This window comes from Euprymna scolopes, chromosome 26 (genome assembly GCF_053919585.1).
Source record: "Euprymna scolopes isolate OS-2025 chromosome 26, ASM5391958v1, whole genome shotgun sequence".
In the NCBI taxonomy this organism is placed as follows: domain Eukaryota; kingdom Metazoa; phylum Mollusca; class Cephalopoda; order Sepiida; family Sepiolidae; genus Euprymna; species Euprymna scolopes.
Window position 1 is genome coordinate 54,694,210 of NC_136507.1, and position 21,023 is coordinate 54,715,232.

Sequence of the window (21,023 nt, forward strand, 5' to 3'; positions counted from 1 at the left end):
AAAATAATTTCTTTTAATTCTTACTGGTATTCGTTCGATGAATAGCACTGAAACTAAATCAAACAACTGATTACTTTTTTCTATTTCGTTTTATCTCTTGCTTTTCTCTTTATTTTTACTACATTTAATCAGTAAAAAAAATTACTGGTGGTTGTTCTGCTGAAGGAATAGGTGAATTAAACAAAGTGACGTAACTGAGTATATTTTAAAAGAAAGATGATACACACTTTTGTTAACTTTTGTATTGTCTCATTTAAAACTCCCGAGCAGCGCCTAATAACCCTGCTAATATTATTCTATTGTTGTTTTCTGTGTCGAATGGGAGTCTGTGTCTAAACATATTTATTATTTGAAGGTGAGTTTCTAATATTGGTAATCGGGATAAAATAACATATTGAATAACAGAAAAAAAAACAATTGTGACTCACTTGAATGGACTGTGTACAAAGAAGACCAACAAATGGCTAGAATGATGAAATATGAGTTCATGCTGCAAGGAAAAAAGAAACACAATAAAAATTAAAGAATTATTCTTGTACTAGTGGTGGGGGTGAGCAGGCTTTGCCCGGTCGTAAAATACGCTTAAATATGATATTTCCATTCGTCCAGATTTCGTATATATTATTAAAGAGTCATGATTTCAAAAGTAAAAAAAAGTATTTAGGTGCCATTAGCTAGAATCGAAACCGGAAGCAAAACTAGTATTCAAAGCTGGCGATGTACCAATGTGACACACATATTAATTGTCTAAAAATAAACTAAAATGAATGTACAAAATGTATAACGAATTTTTCAATTTTGACCCCTTTTTAACCCCTTAAAAACTATTTTAACCGACTAAAGACCTATAAAAGAACGGTCCATAAAAACTTCAATTATTTGAGGTCCCTAGCGCCGCTCTGCGACTTTTAAATTCGAAAGAGATATAGTTTGAAAATATGGAGACAGACAGACAGATAGAGTGAGTTTTATAAATTAGATTTGAGCGGGAATTCTTCTTCTTCTTCTTCTTCTTCTTCTTCTTCTTCTTCTTCTTCTTCTTCTTCTTCTTCTTCTTCTTCATGCATCTGTTATTGCAGACATCGATGATCATGGCTATTCAATCCCATCTGCATTTGGTCTTTCTGATTAGATTTATAGTCATGTTTCCAATGACCCTGTTCCTTTACGATTGACAATGTTGGACAATAACGAAAGCGACTGAAAGTCATTTGGAAGCAGTGAAGATATGGTTTTTAAGGAACATTCTACGAATCTCATGGACAGAAATGAGGACAAACGAAGAAGTCGTGCGCAAGGCAGATTACAGCAGATAACTATAGGGTGGAACGATAAAGGTGTCGCTCCAAAGAAAACAATACTACAGCTTTATTTTAAAACTTTTATTGAAAAAATCAATTCTGGTAACTTGATTATGTAGTAGAGCTAACATCTATTCAATGTAGCCGCCTTCAGTTTCAATCACCGCCTTGGTACAGGACCAGAACTGGGCGCATGCCTTTTCCACAAGAGCCGACGGGAGCTCGGCAAATACTCGCGGATGGTGGCGACCAGGCTGGCTTTGGTGCTGCGGGAGGTCATGTTGGTGATGTTCTAGACATATGACCAAACGAAGTAGTCTAGCTGGTTCAGGTTGGGGAAGCAAGGGGGCCAGTGAGAGAAGGGTACAAAGTGGTAGCTCTCCTTGTAAATCCAAGCCTGGGTCTCTTTGGACTTGTGAGCTGGCGCCGAGTCCTACTGCCTAAAATCTACCAGCGACCACGCAATTGCATCAGGGGATCACCACACTTTTTAGCACATTCAGGTAGACTGGTATTGACTTTCAAACCGACTTCGATGACGCGGCCTTTATTGAAACCACACCAAAGACCATAACCACGGCTGGAAAATTTGTTTTCATTACTGTGAGCATACCCCTGTTATTTGTGACAATTCAACGATGCATTTTGAGGGTGCTGGCAATAGTCCTGTTGTCATAACTTAGATCGGTAGAGAGCATGAGTTGTACAGCGGCGCATCTCCGATTTCACTCGTTAAACATAGTGTCACTTTCAGACATGATAGAAGCTCCTATAGTTCTTGGGATTTGTACACAACGGGCCAACTATTAGATGATCTGCAACAAATAAAAAGAAAACCGGTTTTCATCAAACGGAGATGGAATCATTACGTCTTTTCTAGGGCGACAATTTTATCTTTCCATCCTGTACTCAATACCGTCCACGCCAGACAATTAAAGTCCTTCGGCCATTTAATGCGGCGGATGGCTCGGAAAAAAGCTGGATGTAAAGAAAAATCGCCGGGAATTATTAGAAATTTTAATTGGAAATTATTAGCAATTTTATCTCTTTTATACAATAATTGTTTCGCAATAACAAATATAAACATTGTCATAAATTATTATAAAATTCAATTTGACCAATTCTATTTGTTGTTTGTGAGCGTTAGAGACATCGAAGACTACTTTTTGCCTCCGTTATTAGTCATTACGGGCATTTTCGGAAGTCAGAAAAACTTGAAGTCACGTGGTTCAAGAACAAATTAAAATCAGGTACGTAAAATTTCTGTAAAATTATGCATGTAAGGATTAAGTGGGAATTATTGTCAATTTTATGCCCGAATTATTAGAGGCTTGTGTAAATTCCAAGTTAAAGCAAATCAACAAAAATCCCAAGAAAATATTAGAATAGATTCAAAAAACAGATGAGTGGTTACAGCCTTTATATTATTTGGATTGCTCGGATTACTGTTCTCATCTTAAGTTTCATTTTAACAACGTTTCGGTCGATGTAATCTCCTACGTTCTTCAGGTTTTTATCTTGTCGAACTTGGGAATGTTTCTGTGGAACTCTAGAATTTGGATGGAATTTCAAACGGGGCCCTTTGTTTACTTTACGAGGGTAGAATGCTCATGGATAGAGGTCCTAAGTAATTCGCAATTGTATTCCTTTGGTCGCCCACACTGAGGATTGAATCTTCAACCTTCAGGAGAATATCACTTTTTTAAATTGATTTTTCCAATTACTCTAACCACTGCAACCGAAACGCTGTGAAAAGATACTCAAGATGAGTAGTCCGAAGAATTCAAATAATACAAATAACTAATCCTCATCTCCAAAATTCAGAAACGTGGTTATAGCCTGTCTGAAATTATTACGCAAGTCACATAAACTTCAATAAGTCAAATCTAACTGTTTTAATCGTAAAATTTGAAACAGTTAATTTAAATGATAAAACATTTATGATCTTATGTCGTATCAATATGTTTTATTGAAGTTAGTAAATTAAACGCATTTAAAAAAAAAAACGTGCATCTGAATTCAATAGAAAAATTCAGATAAGCACGTTTAACTTTAATAATCTTTCTATCTATATATCTATCTATAAAAGTGAAAATGCGTGTGTGATGACACTTCTCAACCTATATACTCAACGAATTTTAGATCTACCGACTTGAAATTTGATATATAGGGGATTCAGAAATCTAGAAAACTTTTTAATTGGTTTTCACCCGGAAAAAAGAGCTGCTAAGGAGTCAACATTGAAAAATTAATACTTGGGAGTCATCGGATTTTTATCTGTTCGTCAACTGTTTCACGATTGTACATGCGCGCATCGTTCACATGATAGCTTCCTTATGTTAAGAATAAGTAGGTTTGCAAACACTTTTTTTCAAGCGTGTCAAGCTGGCCTATTATCGTACTTTTCTCACAGTTTTTCGGTTTTGGTTTCGATCTAGCTCCAGTATTTGTTTTACTTACAAGAAGTGAAAAAAAAAAAAAACAGTAATCTATTATCTATCGATCTTATATAAATTTTTCACTTCACCAGATTCAGAGTTTTTTTTTTTAAATGAATGACATGTGCTAATACATTATTTCTTAACATTTTGTCATTAATTTTTCTTTTGAATTTCTTTTTTTTTTTTTTTTTTTTTTCAAGGAGTCTATTGATATCTTGTCTTAGGATTAGCTTCGAGGTTATCTAGGGGACTGTGTTATTATTAGGATTAGAGTTTCGGTGCTTTATTTATTTAATGCATGGGAGGGGAAGATGTCCGATAAACTGGAATTAGGCATATTTACAACATATGAATAAACGTAAAAATAAATAAATAAATAAATAATAATAATAATAATAATAATAATAATAATAATAAGAAGAAGAAGAAGAAGAAGAAGAAGAAGAAGAAGAAGTTCTTTATCAGAGAATAAGTACAAATCAGAAATTAAGCTGGCGGAAGGTTCGGGTTTTCGAAAATGTGTCTGTACAATTTATCGTCTGCATATCTTGGCAAGTCTGAAATTTGTGGTCGAAACTTAAGATCTATGTTAAATTCTTAGGTGTTTATTCTGCATTTATACCAACAATACATTGGTTTATTGCTTTGGATTTGTACACAAAGCGAACTAAAGGGAGGGACTAGATCAGGTAAAATGAAACTTGGATGTCGTTTATTGTTTCTTTATCCAAAAACTTGTACGTACACATGAGACTTTTACAAAAGTAAACTGGTGAAAGGTTCGGATTTTCTAAATAGTTCCACCAAAACTTTTTAGCAAGTTCCTTAATTTATCTTCGAAACTCGGAAATTTCCGTTAAATTCTTAAATATCTATTTCGCAAGTCTTTTTCTTCGAATTCTCATCTTCGTTATATTTTTGATAAACAAGAGTTTTTCTCGTCGTTTGGTGATCTTTGCAAAACTGTTTTCCAATTTGAATATTTGCTTAATAATAGGATCACTTTGTAATTTTCTGTTGTTCACCATTTTTTTGATTATTCTTTTTTATCTGTATTTCAAATAGAAAAAAATTACTTTTTAATGGCAAGACCCAGTGGAAATTCCACGGTAGCTCATCTATTACCTTCTCTTTCTTCTTACTTTACAAACATATGTCAGCTAAATATATTTTTCAATAAATAAAAAAAATACTGTCTACATTTTAGTTTGTCTGTATATAAAACTAGCGGGACCTGTGGAAATTCCACAGAGGTGGGGTCTGATTCATATGTAATGTATTGATGTTGGCATTCTGTAAATATACAGCGTAAATGGAGACACTCTGATATTATTATAGCTATTTTGTTAAAACTGCAAAAGTATTTATCCAAGCTAGCAGAGACGCCCGATGTAGCCAGGTCGTAAAATACGCTTAAATATGATATTTTAATTCTTGCAGACTTCGTAAATATTATTATAGAGTTAATGTTCTATCGGTTTTTATATATTATAAAGTTGCGATTTCAAAAATAAAAAATGTATCTACATGACTTGGGTTCATCAGCTTGAATCGAAACCGAATCCCAAACTTATATTAAACTAACTTTAATTCCTTCAGCTATAATTGAAACCGAAACCAAGACTTATGAAGAATTCTTCATAAAATTATTTTAAAAAAAGATTGTTGGAGTGCCATTAGCTATAATCGAAACCGAAACCAAAACTTATGAGGAATTCTTGGTAAAATTATTTATAAAAAAATAGATGACTTAAGTATCATAAGCTATAATCGAAACCGAAACCAAAACTTATAAAGAATTCTTAGTAAAATTATTTATAAAAAAATTAAATGACTTGAGTGCCATAAGTAATAATCGAAACCGAAACCAAAACTTATGAAGAATTCTTAGTAGAATTATTTATTAAATGGAAGTACATAACAATTAAATGACCCGGATGTAAACGTAACACATAAAATAACACACACGCTATCGTATTAATATATAGATTATTTTAAAATAAATAATTTAATGATTTGAAATGGTAACAGTTCAATGTATTAACATAAAGAATGCACACAATTCATTTTTGGAATGAGTAAACATTTGAAGTTTGATTAAACAACGACATTTGTTGTTATTTTTTGTTTGGATCGAATTATTGTTCTCATCTTGAGTGTTATTTGTGCAACGTTTGGCTCGGTGTAGCTTCTGACCTTCGTCAGGTATGCTGGTCAATATTTTGGAAAAGAAAGGAAAAAGTTACTGGCTCCGTAAATGATTTCGTATACTGCGGCGGGTCCATAACTAGCGTAGTCAATCAATCGATTTGATTAAAAACGATCGATTTCACCGATTTGATGACAATAAAAGTATTTTTTTTACATAGGCGTCATCACTTATCAAGGCCAAGAGGCCACCCGAGGATAAGGACTAAAGAGTGTACAGTAGAAACTGGACAATATAGTAATCGTTAGTAATGAAAATTCGGTAAATTTGTTAACTTATATGGAACGGTTCATCAAAAACTTGTTTACGTTAGATTTGAACAAAACCATATTGCAGGCGTGCAGTTCTAAGAAAGAAGCTTTGTTCATGGAATGTACGTTTAGGTTTAGGCACAGATAAAGAGTGGGGGAAAATAGTGATAGTGTTTTCTGCTAGACGGGTGTTTCTTGTGAAAGTCTGGCGAGGGGGGACCATAGATTGAAGCTCAGCCGAGCACTTGCCATGAAAATAACGATAAAGCAGAGACAAACTCGCAACATCTCTTTTATGAGAAAGAGGTTGTTGGGAAGAGAAAAGGACATCCATACGAGGCTACGAAGTCTATTTTGAACTCTATCCAGGTAGGATGTCCTTTCTAGCAGCTCCTGCCCAGATGTGGCAACAGTACTCCATCCTTGGACATACCTGGCTCTTATATAGATAGAGAATTGCATCAGCAATGAGATATCTACTGGATCAATAGAAGGATCCCATCATTTTTCCAGCGGCCTTGGCAACGGATTTAATGCATGTGTTCCATTTATGATGAGGAGTAAAGGTCAAGCTCTGGAGCTTGTCAAAACATGAGGCCTCCCCAAGATGAGAGCCATTCATTTCAACTGATACCTGATGGGGATCAGAGCGTTGATGATGTAAAGAAGTATGAGAATGTGGAACATTTATGGATCCTTATTGAATTCCGGACAAAGTCGGACCACCGCGCTAAGAAATCGCTAGAAAAAACATCACCCATAGATACAGCCCCCCTGTAGACAACAATAACATTGCATTCATCATCTATTATAAAAATTAAAAACCCAAAACCAAGTTATTAAAAACAATCCCTCACCTCCGCTCAAACCACTAGAACGGACAAACATCATCCATCAGTTTAAATGCCCCTTGGGAGAATGTAACAACAATGCAAATAAGAGTTACGTATGACATACGACCACAACATTATCACGCCGTCTCACATGCCATAATGTTGAAACTAGTTACATAAAAAATCACTGCCCCCTCAAATTTCAGAGAAATCCTAGTTAAAAACACCAAAATACTACACCACGAAACAAACGTAAAAAAACTCAAAATATTAGAAGCTATATATGTCAAGAGACAAAAGCCTATCTTAAATCAGGTCACATTCCAGAATAGTTCCAATATACTCAATTGCTTCGCATAACTCCTTCTCCTCCCCTATACCCAACTGTCATTGCCACTCACCCTAGAATGGCAGGCTCTCCTCACTTCCCCTCTACCACACCAATCCCTCAACCGGAGTCAGCAGTCCAACGACCCTCGTTCACACCGTATTTACTATTATTTAATATATTCCCCACAATTCCTAATTCCTTACCAAGAATAACACTCTTTCCTGGTGATGTGAATACGATTTAAGTTAAATTCGCGGACACTTTGAACAGGAAAATAAATGCTTCGACCTTACATGTATATACAAAAAAGATAATATGAAAAATTGAAAAAAAAAAAGGTGTAACTAAACAGAAGCTTTCTGTTATTTTAACAATGCCTGATATATATATATATATATATATATATATATATATATATATGTGTGTGTGTGTGTGTGTGTGTGTGTGTGTGTGTGTGTGTGTGTGTGTGTGTGTGTGTGTAAAACTCAGATCAGCTTGCTTTGGACGTTGAAATCATCCATCAGGTTTGCAACTTCCGGTTTCAAAAACATCGCCTGTTTACCCATTAAGCGTTTTTAATTGCCTGCGAAACAGATTTTCTTTATAATTTATTTAATATCTTAAATTAAATATGGTCACTTTTTACGACGTAACCCAGCGTCGTTTAACCCCTTGGGAGCCTAATACGTTTAAACAGTCTTTATAAATAATATAAAAGAGATTTTGGAAAAAAAGAAAATTAACATTTTAGTGTGGGGAATCACTTTTCTATATAAATTTAACGTAAAATGAGCACCCACTTTTTGGCCACAAAGCGTTCAACGAGCCATGTCATCTCTTGCATTGTTTTCAAGTTTGGCGATCTGGGGAGGGGGCAAAACATGACAAATACAATTTGGGGTGGGGAAGTACATTTGAAACATAAAATAACGATAAATTTATTTATTTTTATGAGACCATTCTTACTTTCACCTAACAATTTTATAAACAAAACGAACTCCAAAATATGACAAATTCAATTTTTGGGGGGCCGGGGAGGATAACATTAGAAATATAAAATGACGAAAAATTTCATTTAATTGTTTTTGGAATCACTTTTTGGTAGATTTTTTTTTTTTTTGCGATCACACGGGCATTCGCTGCTATTTTTATTGAAGCAAAAGCTGTAATGATTTATTTTTAATATTTTTAATATTTTTTTGGTTGGGGGGCGGTTTTCTTTCCAGTGCTCAATATACGGAGAATAGTTTCTTCTCTTTGTAGCCCTTCTGCCGAAAATATCTGGTGGAGAGGGTATCACGTACTTCTTTTTTTCTTTTTGGCGATTACATTTGCGTGTTTTCATCCATTCTTTTATTTTTGTTGTGGGGGGGGGTATCCACGTTGCCCATTATGAAAATGATTAGTATACAAGTGTGCTTCAAACGGAACTTCATGCCAACCCAGGCAACGCCGAGTACCCATGCTAGTATACATATGCATGTATGTATGTATATTTATGAAGTTCAGTTTTTGTCGCACTATCTGGAGAATGAAAACTAAAGGACAGTCAGAGTTTATGCAATGTTCACGATTTCCGCTCGTTCGAACACTAGATTGTCTCATATATTAATTCCCTTCATTCCTGGGGAAATTGTTTGGTGGCTATGAAGTAAAGGCTTAGCAACTGGAGCAAAAGGTGTCGTCTTAGCTAGGTTCGAATCTTATGATCAGAAGGAATTTTCATTTCCTACATTGAGGATTGCGTAAGCATGAGATACTAGTGTCTGTAGGTATGAAGAATAATTTACTGTTTAATTATAATATATATATATATATATATATATATATATATATATATATATATATATATATATATATATATATAAGAGAATTCAACTATATAAGGATTAAAAAAAAACTTAAATAAATTATATATATATATAATGACGTTTACGCTTTATATAAATGGTAATTTTAACTGTATTTATCGCAGTGGGCGTTGATGTGCGGTTCGTTCCTTGCTAATGGAGTCAAATATGGCTTTATGGCTGGGTTCGAATCCCCCGACCGCCCGTAATCGTAACATCCTGAACTGCTGATTCCCGAAAGGATGAAACACTAGTATCTGTAGGTATTAAAATAATTATATATATATATATATATATATATATTAGTTTCTTGTCTGTAGTATTTTCCTAATATTAGTATGTTCGGATGCATATTGTTTAAATATTTAATATAATATATCCTAATCGAAATTATGAAACAGCTTAAAAATAACGGGTTCACGGAAAGTTAACATATTTGTCTATCAGAAACAGAAGTGTAGTTAGAAATAGATACATAATTTAATAAAAAAATGTTTGCATATAGACAAACACTTACAAAAAGTATATAGCAGGAACACATTTCAAAACTATCTTGTCACGGAAATACATGCTCCATATAATTAGAAAGAACACACGAAAAAGATATATAGTACGTAATCATATCCTCCGTTTAGCCTTAAGAGACAATGGATACTCCTTGTAATGATATCTGTGCATGTGATTGTGAGGCAAGTGTTACGCAATTCTAAATTACAACTCACCGTAATCGGCACTGTTTAAAGTCCAGGGCGACTGGAAACAATGCTGACATAAGCGGAGAGCATATACAGCCCGTGGTATTCTCAAATCGTCACCCATTTAGTAGTGACCAGGCTTAATACCGCTTAACTTCGGTGATGTAATCGGAACCTATGTTTCAATATTATTATGCCGTATAGCACGTAATGAACACCTGAAAACACATGTAGCTATAAAACAAAACCTGAATGTTATTTATACGGAAATCATTAAAAACAAGATTGGCATAACAAATTACTGTAATAACTAAATAAATCAAAGAATGAACATACATCGAAGTGACAGAAGACATTTTGAGACAAAGGAACTGTTGGATATTGACCGGGCAACGCCGAAATGTTTGCTGGTCGACGCTTATTATTAGTATTCAAGCCAAAAAGTTTTGTCAGTTTAAATATGTTTTAGGATAATCAAAATATTTAGAATAAATATTTATTGACATTAATTTAGGAATGTAACTTAAAAATGTTATCATAACAATTTAGTTGACAACTTAGAAATAATGACAAGTAAAAACATCAGGTGATTATTTTAGTAACGTATACTAATGGCGTCATTTAGAGTGGGATGATCTTTTCGAGGTATGTGGAAATTAGTTTGTGTTCAGAGTTTGAAGGAGTTAGAGTTGAAGAGCTGACCGGTTGTGATGGCCCAAAGCACCCGGGGAAGCGAGGGGTCCAACGCCTATCAAATGTAGGAATCTAGGACCAGCTTTGCAACTTTCCACACGGGAAAGAACACTCTGAAATGAAAATGAAATAAAAGTAGAGGCTATGTCATTCTTGGGGAGAAATTTCATTACAGTTTTCCGTCAAACAAGACCAAAGGTGGACCACATATGTTTCCGATTTGCCAGATGTCGAAACCCCAAATAATTGTTATTCATCCATTGTGTTGTAAAGGTATTTATGTATATTATTTGTCCCGTCATGAACTGTATTTAAATGTACGTACATACGCAACGGACCCTTGATTAGACGATCACAACGCTGGACGATCATAGCTACGCTAGCCGAAAATAGAAAGTCATAAATATATACTCTCCTCAAGACAACTACGGGAACAAACGCTTATCTAATCAAAATATAAACACAGTACGTCATTGTCATGGTGGATATGATACGTTAAATTTCAAAGCAAAACACCAAAAATTAGATGGAAAGCAGAAAATAACATTAGCTTATAACAGCACTTTAAAACTCTGTAAACTATACTTAAAGAGAGGATAGCAAGTCATATGCCCAGCATAAAAGAATGCATAAAACAAATTCCCGAAACATGTATACAAAATAACGATATAAAAATAAATCCGTATGAAAACAATTGGAAAAACCGATTCGAAAAACTAAGTGGATGGATAAATAAACAATATAAAATGTAACTAAAGAATGGCCAGTTTTTTTCTCATTCTGACATTGATATTAAAAACCTAATTTTTCTATTTAAAAATTATTAAAACGGACTTTTTAGCATACTAAGTCATAAATATGTGAACGATTACAAGAAAGCTAACTAATTTTCATATTCCTTTAAAAAATACGAGCGTTAATTACTTATTTATTTGATAAGGTTTCATATTCGATGATTGGTTTTACTTCACTATTACGCTGAATTCTATTTATGCATAGTTTCTACATTTTGCACAATTGTGTAGAATTTAAAATACAACGTTCTAGCACACTGAAATATTTTTCTGTCACCCTCCCACCCTCTTTCTTTCTCTGTATATATATATATATATATATATATATATATATATATATATGACTACTTCATTTAATGACATAAATTAATATATGAAACTATAGATTTATGTGTAAACTAAAAAAGTATTTATTTCAACAGTGCTCAATACGTACGTAGAGCTAGGTAGTAAGTTAAAAAATTATTAAGCTACACAGAATATTCCGCGTTTCATCCACGCTAGGATACATCAGTTGATGAATCCTAGCCATATATATTTTTTAACTTACTACTTACTATACACTGTTATTGTTATTAATATGATTGGGGGTATTGTTTTTATTATTACTATTAATACTTATTTATTTTTATTATATCAATTATTTTTCTTATCTGCATTCTTATTCTTATATCTCATAATACAGGGAAAGCGGACACTAATTTTCATCTAACTTTATAAACACTATCGTACCTTCGCCTTTTTTTTAATGTGCAATAATTACATTTCTTGAAATACGCTTGTTTAGATACTTACTTTTTATTTCTATGATTCTTCAGTATCTTCACCTTACACATTTGCATATAGATACCGTAGCGTTACTCTTATTATTTTTTTGTTACTTTTTTTAAATTATTGTTACTGTTACATAATAATACGGTACCTCAAAACTTCCTACATTGCCTAAATACTGTTACTGCTATTATTATTATTATTATTATTATTATTATTATTATTATTATTATTATTATTATTATTATTCACTCACTAGAAGTATTCACACAAGCCATCGTCAAAGATTGTTCTTTGAGTACAATTAGTGGTGTTCCCTGGAGTCTGAGCGACAACAAGTCTCCCGAGATTTTTTTCAGTACTCTTCAACTATTTTGACAACATTTGCAAAATAATTTGTGTTATCGCAACAGCCGCTTACTATTGATTTCTCGTTGGCGGCAACCATTGGTTTTCCCTGGAATTTGAGTGGCAATAAGCCTCCCCAAGGTCCCAGTCTTATTTACACATCTCCAGTGGAGGTCTGACTAGTGCTTTCTCTCCTCGGTCTTCATCTCCTCCTTGACTCTCATTAAATGGTGTGGTGCCTGTTTATGGTGATACTCACAGGAAAAAGCTGGGTGCTGTTTCTTCATTTGTACAGTTGCAGTTTTCATGATTTCATGTGATGTTACTGTGTGCCTTTTCTGTGTCCAGTTTGTGTGTAGTTTATGTATGGTGTTAGCCTCCACATTCAATGAGTTTCTTTAATATTTTAGCAGTTTTCATTATTGAAATTCCTTGTATTTTCTCGGCCATCCCTCTGATTCCAATCTCTCCCATTCTTTTTTCAAAGTTCTTTGGTATTGTTCCTAACACTCCCACTATTAGTGGTGTTATTTTGATTTTCTTCATTCTCCAAATCCCTTTGAGCTCTCTGACCAGTTCCGTGTATTTGCTCTGCTTCTCATTCTCCTTGATTTTCACTCTGTGGTCTGCTGGCACAGCAAAATCTACTATCTGGCAGGCCTTTTCCTTCTTGTTAATTATTATGACATCCGGTCTTCTTGCTTGGATGGGTTTATCCGTTTGTATATTCATGTCCCAGATGATCTTGTGATTTTCATTTTCCATTACTGCTGTCGGTTTGTGTTTGTACCATTTGTCTATGTGTTCAAAATTCATTTGTTTTCATAATTGTCAATGCTCCGCCTTCCTCACTTGATCGTGTCTATTTTTATATTTTGGGGGGCTAATTTGCTGCATTCACTTATTATGTGGTTTATTGTTTCGTATCTTTGTCCACAAAGTTATCATTTGCTGTTTTCTTGTGACATGTCGATCCTAACTTTGATGTGATTGATTCTAAATGCATTATCTAGCGCACCTGTTATTAGTGATTCAGTTTCCCTGTTAAGATTTCCTTTTTGTAGCCATTTCCAAGTATTTTCGTTTGTCTCTTCTTTTGTAATCCTTATGAATCGTCCATGTAGCTGTTTCTCTTCCCATTTTTTCTTCGTCTTATTCCTCGCCACTTTTTCTATCTTGTTTGTTTCTTCCATGTTTCTGGCTGCAGTAATTATCCTTTCGGTGTTCTGCATTATGTATTTTTCTAATTCTTTTCCTGTGTTATTTACACAGTCTTCTATAGAGACCAATTCTCTTCCTCCATCTTTCCTTTTCACATATAGTCGGACAATATCATCCTTCGGGTATAGTGCATTGTGCATCATCATTAGTTTCCTGGTCTTCTGGTCGAGATTCCTTAGTTCTTCTTTATTTATTTATTATTTATTTATTTAGTTTGGTTTCGAGGAATTTTCTAGTTCTTCTGAGGTATTCCTTTCCAATTTTCTCTGCCATTTCCGTTACTTTGATGGCGTTTGCTTTCAGCACTCCCAGGTATTTGTAGCTATCATGTTCGCCTAGTGCCCTAATTTCTGCTTGATTGGGCAGTACTATACCTTCTGTTGTTTCTAGTTTTCCCATCATAGCAGTGCGCAATTTTCCATGCCGAATTTCATTTGGATATCCTGGCTGGATTTCTCTTTTTATGTTGATTTCAGTTATGGGTTCCATTTTTTTCATTGCATTTTCTATAAGGTTGGTTATATTCCCTGGTATTTTATACATTCTCAGGCGTTCTGTTATCCATGCTTGGGGGATTCTATCATATGCTTTCTTATATTCTGTCCATGCTATGGCTAAGTTCTTTTTTCTACTTTTGGCCTCCTTCATGATCTTTTGGTCTATGTATAATAGGTCGTGGGTTCCTCTTTTTCCTTTTGGCATCTTTTCTGTTCCTCTGAGAGTAGTCCGCAGTTGTGAATTGACTGATAAATTTGTTCTCTCGGTTGCGCGTTAAGTATTTTCCACGTTGTAGACAGGTAGACAGGTTATAGGTCTGTAGTTGCTTGGGATGGTCCCTTTTTCTGTGATTTTTTTTTTGCACCAGTAGGCTATCCATTCTGGTACATGTGTTTCGTGGATGCATCTTTTCAGTTGTTAAACTAGCCTTTCATGAAGTGTCGTGAATTTCTTAAACCAATAAGCATGTATTCCGTCCTCATGTTGTGCTCTCCAGTTGGCCATTTTTCGTAGGGTTGTCTTGAGGGTTTCCTTGCTGATTTCATTCTGTGTCCCTTCTTCGATTTACTGTGACTCTTCTTTCAATTCTTTCAACCATTCTGCTTTTCTGTTATGTTCCTTTCGTTCTTCCCATATTTGGCTCCAGTAGCATTTTGTTTCCGTTGGGTCCGGTTGTTCCGTTTTCGTTTTTTCCCCATTTACTTTTTGGTAGAATTGACTTTCGTTATTTTCAAAGGTCTTGTTTTGCTTTCACTGTTCCGATTTGTATCAATATTGTCTTAATCTCTCTTCTTTTGCGGCTATTTTTTCCTGTTGTCACATTTTGTGTCTGGCTGTTGTTATTGCCGACTCTATGCTGGTAGGCAGATCATAATAAATGACTGTAAGCTATCAGCATCTTCTTTTCTCAATCTTCCAGCACTTTTCACAAGATTCTGGCAGTTTCCAACAAGGCAGTCTTTTGAACTACTCAACATTGCAATGAATCCCAATTTTCTCATTCAACTTGTCAAATCCTTTTTTCACATCCCCCAGGGCTCCCACCACAACAGGTATAACTTCTACCTCCTTCAACTTTCATAATCTTTTTATCTCCCTTTTCAAGTCTTGGTACTTTTCGACTTTCTCCTTTTTTTTTTCCTCCAAATTCACATCAGCTGGTATTGCTATATCAATGATTACTGCCTTGCGTTCCTTTTTTTTTCTAACAAGACTAAATCTGGTCTCATTGCTTCAATGACATTACCACATTGGATATTCATATTCCACAATAATTCCACATTATCACTTTCCACCACCCCTTCTGGAACATTCTCATACCATTTTTAACTGCATTCCAACCCTCTTTTTTTGCATATATCCCAATGGATCTTTCTCGCAATATTGTCATACCGTCTCTTGTATTCCTTTTAAGCTAATTTCTCACAACTACTGACGAGGGGTTGTACATTCTCACCTTTTTGCCCAGACAGTCGACTTAAGGATTTTCAGCCGTTTTATCAATGTGGAACTTCACATAATTTGTCCTGTGTCGCACATTATTATGGTTGTTGTTGTTACTGTTGATGCTACTACATCTATTTATTATTTTCATCAGTATTCGGCAAATAAGAAGCATAAGCTACCTAGTCAGTTCGGTGTCATTTGTTTACAATGACTAGCGGCCATGTTTACATGTTTTCTTTACACCAATGTATTTTGCGAAGATTTTAATATTTCAATACAAATAAGAAAGGTCCACACACATGTAATATTACATAATAGATGTGTGTGGATTTTTCTTATTTGTATTAAGGAAAATCCTTGAATACAGAATACAGAAAAATAATAAAATAGATTTTCATAAACAAGCATTTTAACAATATAAAAGTTTTGTATATTTCTTTCATGCCAATTTGATTTTGTGTTTTCAATAAACAAAGGAAATCGGGTTCTGAAATCGGACAATTTTTACATCAAACTCAGTTTTTCACCTGATATCGGTGCCGTTATATTTTAAGTCGCTCATGCTTCTGCTTTGCTAGTTCTTTCAACTCACAATTTACAAATGTATCTTCATTTTTGAACTTTTTAATAATCTCCATATATAATAAAATGAATGCAGAAATCTCGTAGGTTTGCAACAACAGATGCCACATACAACACATCTAGACTATTATCCACTACTTTATATAACTTTCGAACACCTTTGCAGACACATTTAATTGTGATAATAAAATACTACATTACATCCTAGGAGCAACATCATTACAATCACAACGTCTTTAGAGGAAAGAGTACCTATTTTTCCCTCTAAATATTTTGTCCTACCATCACCAACAGTCAACATCGGAAGAAAGTCTACACGTTCTACATATTCTAGGCTTACACCGCCCTTAACTGACTCATGCAAACACAGATATACCATTAAATTCTCCATATTAGAATAAAAAATAATAAAGTCTCTCTCGGGAAAATCCGCTTCCTCTGGTTGCTTGCACGCTAATTCTCTTATTCCGGAATTACATCATTCTAAACGAACACTTCAAAATATTACATTATGGCGTCGAATTAATTCATGAACTTTACTGATTTTATTTATTTCATTTTATTGGCAACTTGTCTTTCTTTTTTAATTTTGTTTCTTTGATTTATCGAACACATTGGGTTTTATTTATGTATGAAATGTTAGTTTGTTATTTTTTAAATGATAATCTGTTTTTTTCTTCATTCTTTCTTTCTTTCTTTCTTTCTTTGTGTTCATCAAAACAAACAACCTACCGTAATAAATTCATAAACTTTACTCTTTATATTTATTTCTTTTTTATTGGTAACTGTTTTTCTTTTAAATTTTGTTTCTGTGATTTAACGACCACATATATTTTAGGTTTGTTTGTGTTTGAAATGTTAGTTTGCTGTTTTTTTTTACAACGTAACGCGGCATCATTTAACACCCAACAACAAGTGATAATTCTTTTTCTAATACGTTTAAACAGCTTTTAAAGAAGTATTTTATGGCATAACCCAGCGTAGAATAAACACCCCAACCTCCCAATGTTAAGAACGGCTTCCGATGTTGGGATGTTTATTCCGAAAGCTGTTCTTCTACATTCTTCTTTCTTTGTTTGTGTTTATCAAAACAAACAACCTACCGTAATAAATTATAAACTTTACTGTTTTTATTTATTTCTTTTTATTGGAAACTGTTTTTCTGTTTCTTTTTTTTATAAAAATTTTTGTTTCTTTGAATTAGTGAACAAAAATACATTTTTTTTTGTTTTGTTTATGTATAGAAAATTGCTTTGGTCTTTTTTTTTTTCGACGTAACCCGGCCTCGATTAACATTTAACAAAAATTGATAATCTATTTTGTTTTGGCCTAATACGTTTAAACAACCTTAATGCATAAGTAAAAACAAAATATACATAACGTCTTTTAACACTCGATAACTGCACAATCAGATAAAATATCATCAACTTTAACACATGGTGCAATTCTGCTAGAATACAGATACAGTCTCTTCGAAGTCTTGATAATCGCTCAAAATTTAAGCATTAAATACTGGAACTCTAAACATTTTTGGATGAAGTAAAGAATAGATACCCTGTAGCAGACGACGCCGCCTGGCGGTGCCAGGCGCACAATTCAACTAACACCGGTGATTCGACCTTGACATTGGCACAAGCACATGGCGTCAGTTGTTTTTAAACAAGTCAAATAGCAAACATGCTCGAATATTCACCAGCATTTTTTTAAAAATATATTTACAAAACCTTTGAAGATTTAAAAGAAAAAGTATATATTTACAAAACATTTTTTTAAAATAAGTAACAAAACGAACGTATTTAAATAAAAGATATTTAAATAAACGGGTGTCTCTTTCTGTTTCGGATTTTTGCGACCAAGATTGATTTTTATGTGCCGTGTTTTGGGGGGTTCTGTGTGCGTTTTTAAGACAATTCAATATTTATTCTTTAAAACATTAACTTCAGCGACAATTAATATATTTTCAAAATAATATTTTTAAATATTACATTTTTACGAATATTCGCAAGCAAGATTAAAAAAAAAAAAGTTCAAATAAAGACTGTTTGAATAAAACTTATAAAAAAAGGTTCATTCTATACGGTTGTGGCCATTTCTTTTTTGTGCGTTTTTGATACAATTCAATATTTATTTACAGTGCGATGTATGTCGGTGGTCAGTGAAGGAGAAATCCTTTTAGGCCGAGGCAATTTTTTATGCATAATAAAATCACAAGTATAAACAATCGAGATAAAAAAATATATTATTTTATTCATATCTTTTTTTATAAGTTTTATTCAAACAGTCTTTATTTGAACTTAATGGACTGTTTTTTTTTTATTGTTTTATTCTTTTTATCAAACAAAAATAGAACTTTTATAATGAAATATATATTATGGACTGTTTTTCAAACATCGAAATTTTAAAATTAAAGTTTTATTTAAAACAAAAAAAAAGACGAGGTGTTTTTTCTTTTCGAGATATTTTTTTTCACCATTTATTACTTTGAAATTTTATTCACCAATGAAATGATAAAAAAACAAACTTTTCGTTAAATATATTTTTAAAAAATTATTATAAAATATCTATAAAGTCTATTTTTATGTCTGTAAAAGTTCAAATAAAGTTTATAATTTAATTGAAAAAAAAACACCTCGTCTTTTTTTTTTTTTTTTAAATCTTGCTCGCGAATATTCGTAAAAATGTAATATTTAAAAATATTATTTTGAAAATATATTAATTGTCGCTGAAGTTAATGTTTTAAAAAATAAATATTGAATTGTCTTAAAAACGCACACAGAACCCCCCAAAACACGGCACATAAAAATCACTCTTGGTCGCAAAAATCCGAAACAGAAAGAGACACCCGTTTATTTAAATATCTTTTATTTAAATACGTTCGTTTTGTTACTTATTTTAAAAAAATGTTTTGTAAATATATACTTTTTCTTTTAAATCTTCAAAGGTTTTGTAAATATATTTAAAAAAAAAATGCTGGTGAATATTCGAGCATGTTTGCTATTTGACGTGTTTAAAAACAACTGACGCCATGTGCTTGTGCCAATGTCAAGGTCGAATCACCGGTGTTAGTTGAATTGTGCGCCTGGCACCGCCAGGCGGCGTCGTCTGCTACAGGGTATCTATTCTTTACTTCATCCACATTTTTATACGGTGAGCGCTAACAAAAGGCTTAGGAATTATTGGCATTTTAACACGCATTGCTAACTCTTCCCTTGTGCATATAGAACTAACATAAACTGTAATCAAACACAGATTGCTCTTTCCTTGCTCGGACGGAACACTTTCAAAATCTAAACACAGTATAGGTTTGAGACTATGAATATACACAAAATACCGACACACTATTACCTCCCACCCCAAAACGGCCCTACAAAATTCCTTTACGGGTACCAATATTTAATTTTCGATTATGAAGCGATTATCAAGACTTTAATGATATTATATTTGATTTCTTTTTGCATTTTTATTCCTGTTGACGATTAATTTACTTGTTATATATTTGTTTTCTCACCACTGTTACTTTCTGTGGAGTATATTATTATTTAGAAAAAGTGCTAGAGCTACTTTCAGAAAAAAAAAAATGCGTGCAGTATATCGAGAAGAAAAACGCTGTCCGACCTGAAAGATGCTGTAATCTACCTCTGTTTTCGCTCACTCTAAAGAGTTAATACATTTTTTGTTTATAATCAGCCAGTACCTGTAGGTTATAGCCCCAAACCAATACTAATCGCCAGTAACCAACAGTGCTGACAATCACAGACAGTGGTTTTCACTAGCTGCCCCTGGAAAAAATGCCTGACAGTGGAAGCCAGATTATTTCATTTGGGCCATGGCCGTCAGTGTTCGCGATTTTCCAGGGACTGCAGTGGCCACCACCACCACCACCACCACCACCACCACCACCACCACCACCACCAACAACAACAACAACCTATTTTAATTTGTTTTTAAGGCGGGGGTCCTTTAATGATTCTGTTCTGAATATGTCATGCTTCCACCTGGCAATACCGATTAACGGGTTCTGCTGGTAATAAATAAAAAAACAGTCTGATTTTATTTCGAATGTGCTTATGTGGAATACACACAACGATTTTAAGAGCTATTCTATATTTTCCCATTATTATTATTACTATTCTTCTTCTTCTTCTTCTTCTTCTTCTTCTTCTTCTTCTTATTATTATTATTATTATTATTATTATTATTATTATTGTTCCATTAACTTCGCAGTGTTGTGATGTTTTACACAAGTTTTTTCCCTCAAGAGAGGGCTCTTACACCAAAGCTAGTGAGGATAGCCAAAGAGTCAATTATATGGAAAGCACCTGGCGTAGGATGTTTGCTGAACCAAGCAGAACTGACTTTTGGAGTACGATGATGTTGTATCTGATTCCCAAGGAGTTCAACTGTTTCATAAGATCTTTAGGAATTGAGCCAAATGCACGATTATTGGCACGATGGAAGTTTTCTTATTCTACAATCTCCATCATCAGTTTCTGGTAGTTCTGTACTTTCTCATTCTTCCTGCCTGTTAAATTGATGTCGTTTGGGCAAGTCACTTCAATAATTTGGCATTCAGTAGTTTTTTGTTTACAACTACAATATCCGGTTTCCTGTGAATTATATCTCAATCTCACTGAAACATGAAATCACAGAGAATCTTAACGTCCTCAGTTTCTACAACCCCTCTTGGGTGATATTGGTACCATTTGTCTGTCACTTGGATTCTAAACTTTTGGCACAAACTCCAGTGCAGATTTGTATA

The 21,023-nt window shown here is 33.7% G+C and overlaps 1 protein-coding gene across 16 annotated transcripts in view; it reads right to left on the bottom strand.

The window, feature by feature from the left end:
• Nucleotides 1-21,023, bottom strand: part of LOC145248063 (chitinase-3-like protein 1) — a 154,380-nt gene that overhangs the window by 81,765 nt on the left and 51,592 nt on the right. For all 16 annotated transcript variants that reach the window (XM_080109824.1, XM_080109836.1, XM_080109825.1 and 13 more), the window contains exon 2: nt 429-490. In XM_080109824.1, coding sequence (XP_079965950.1) covers nt 429-489 — 61 coding nt within the window. In that variant the 5' untranslated portion in view covers nt 490. The remainder of the gene's footprint in view (nt 1-428; nt 491-21,023) is intronic.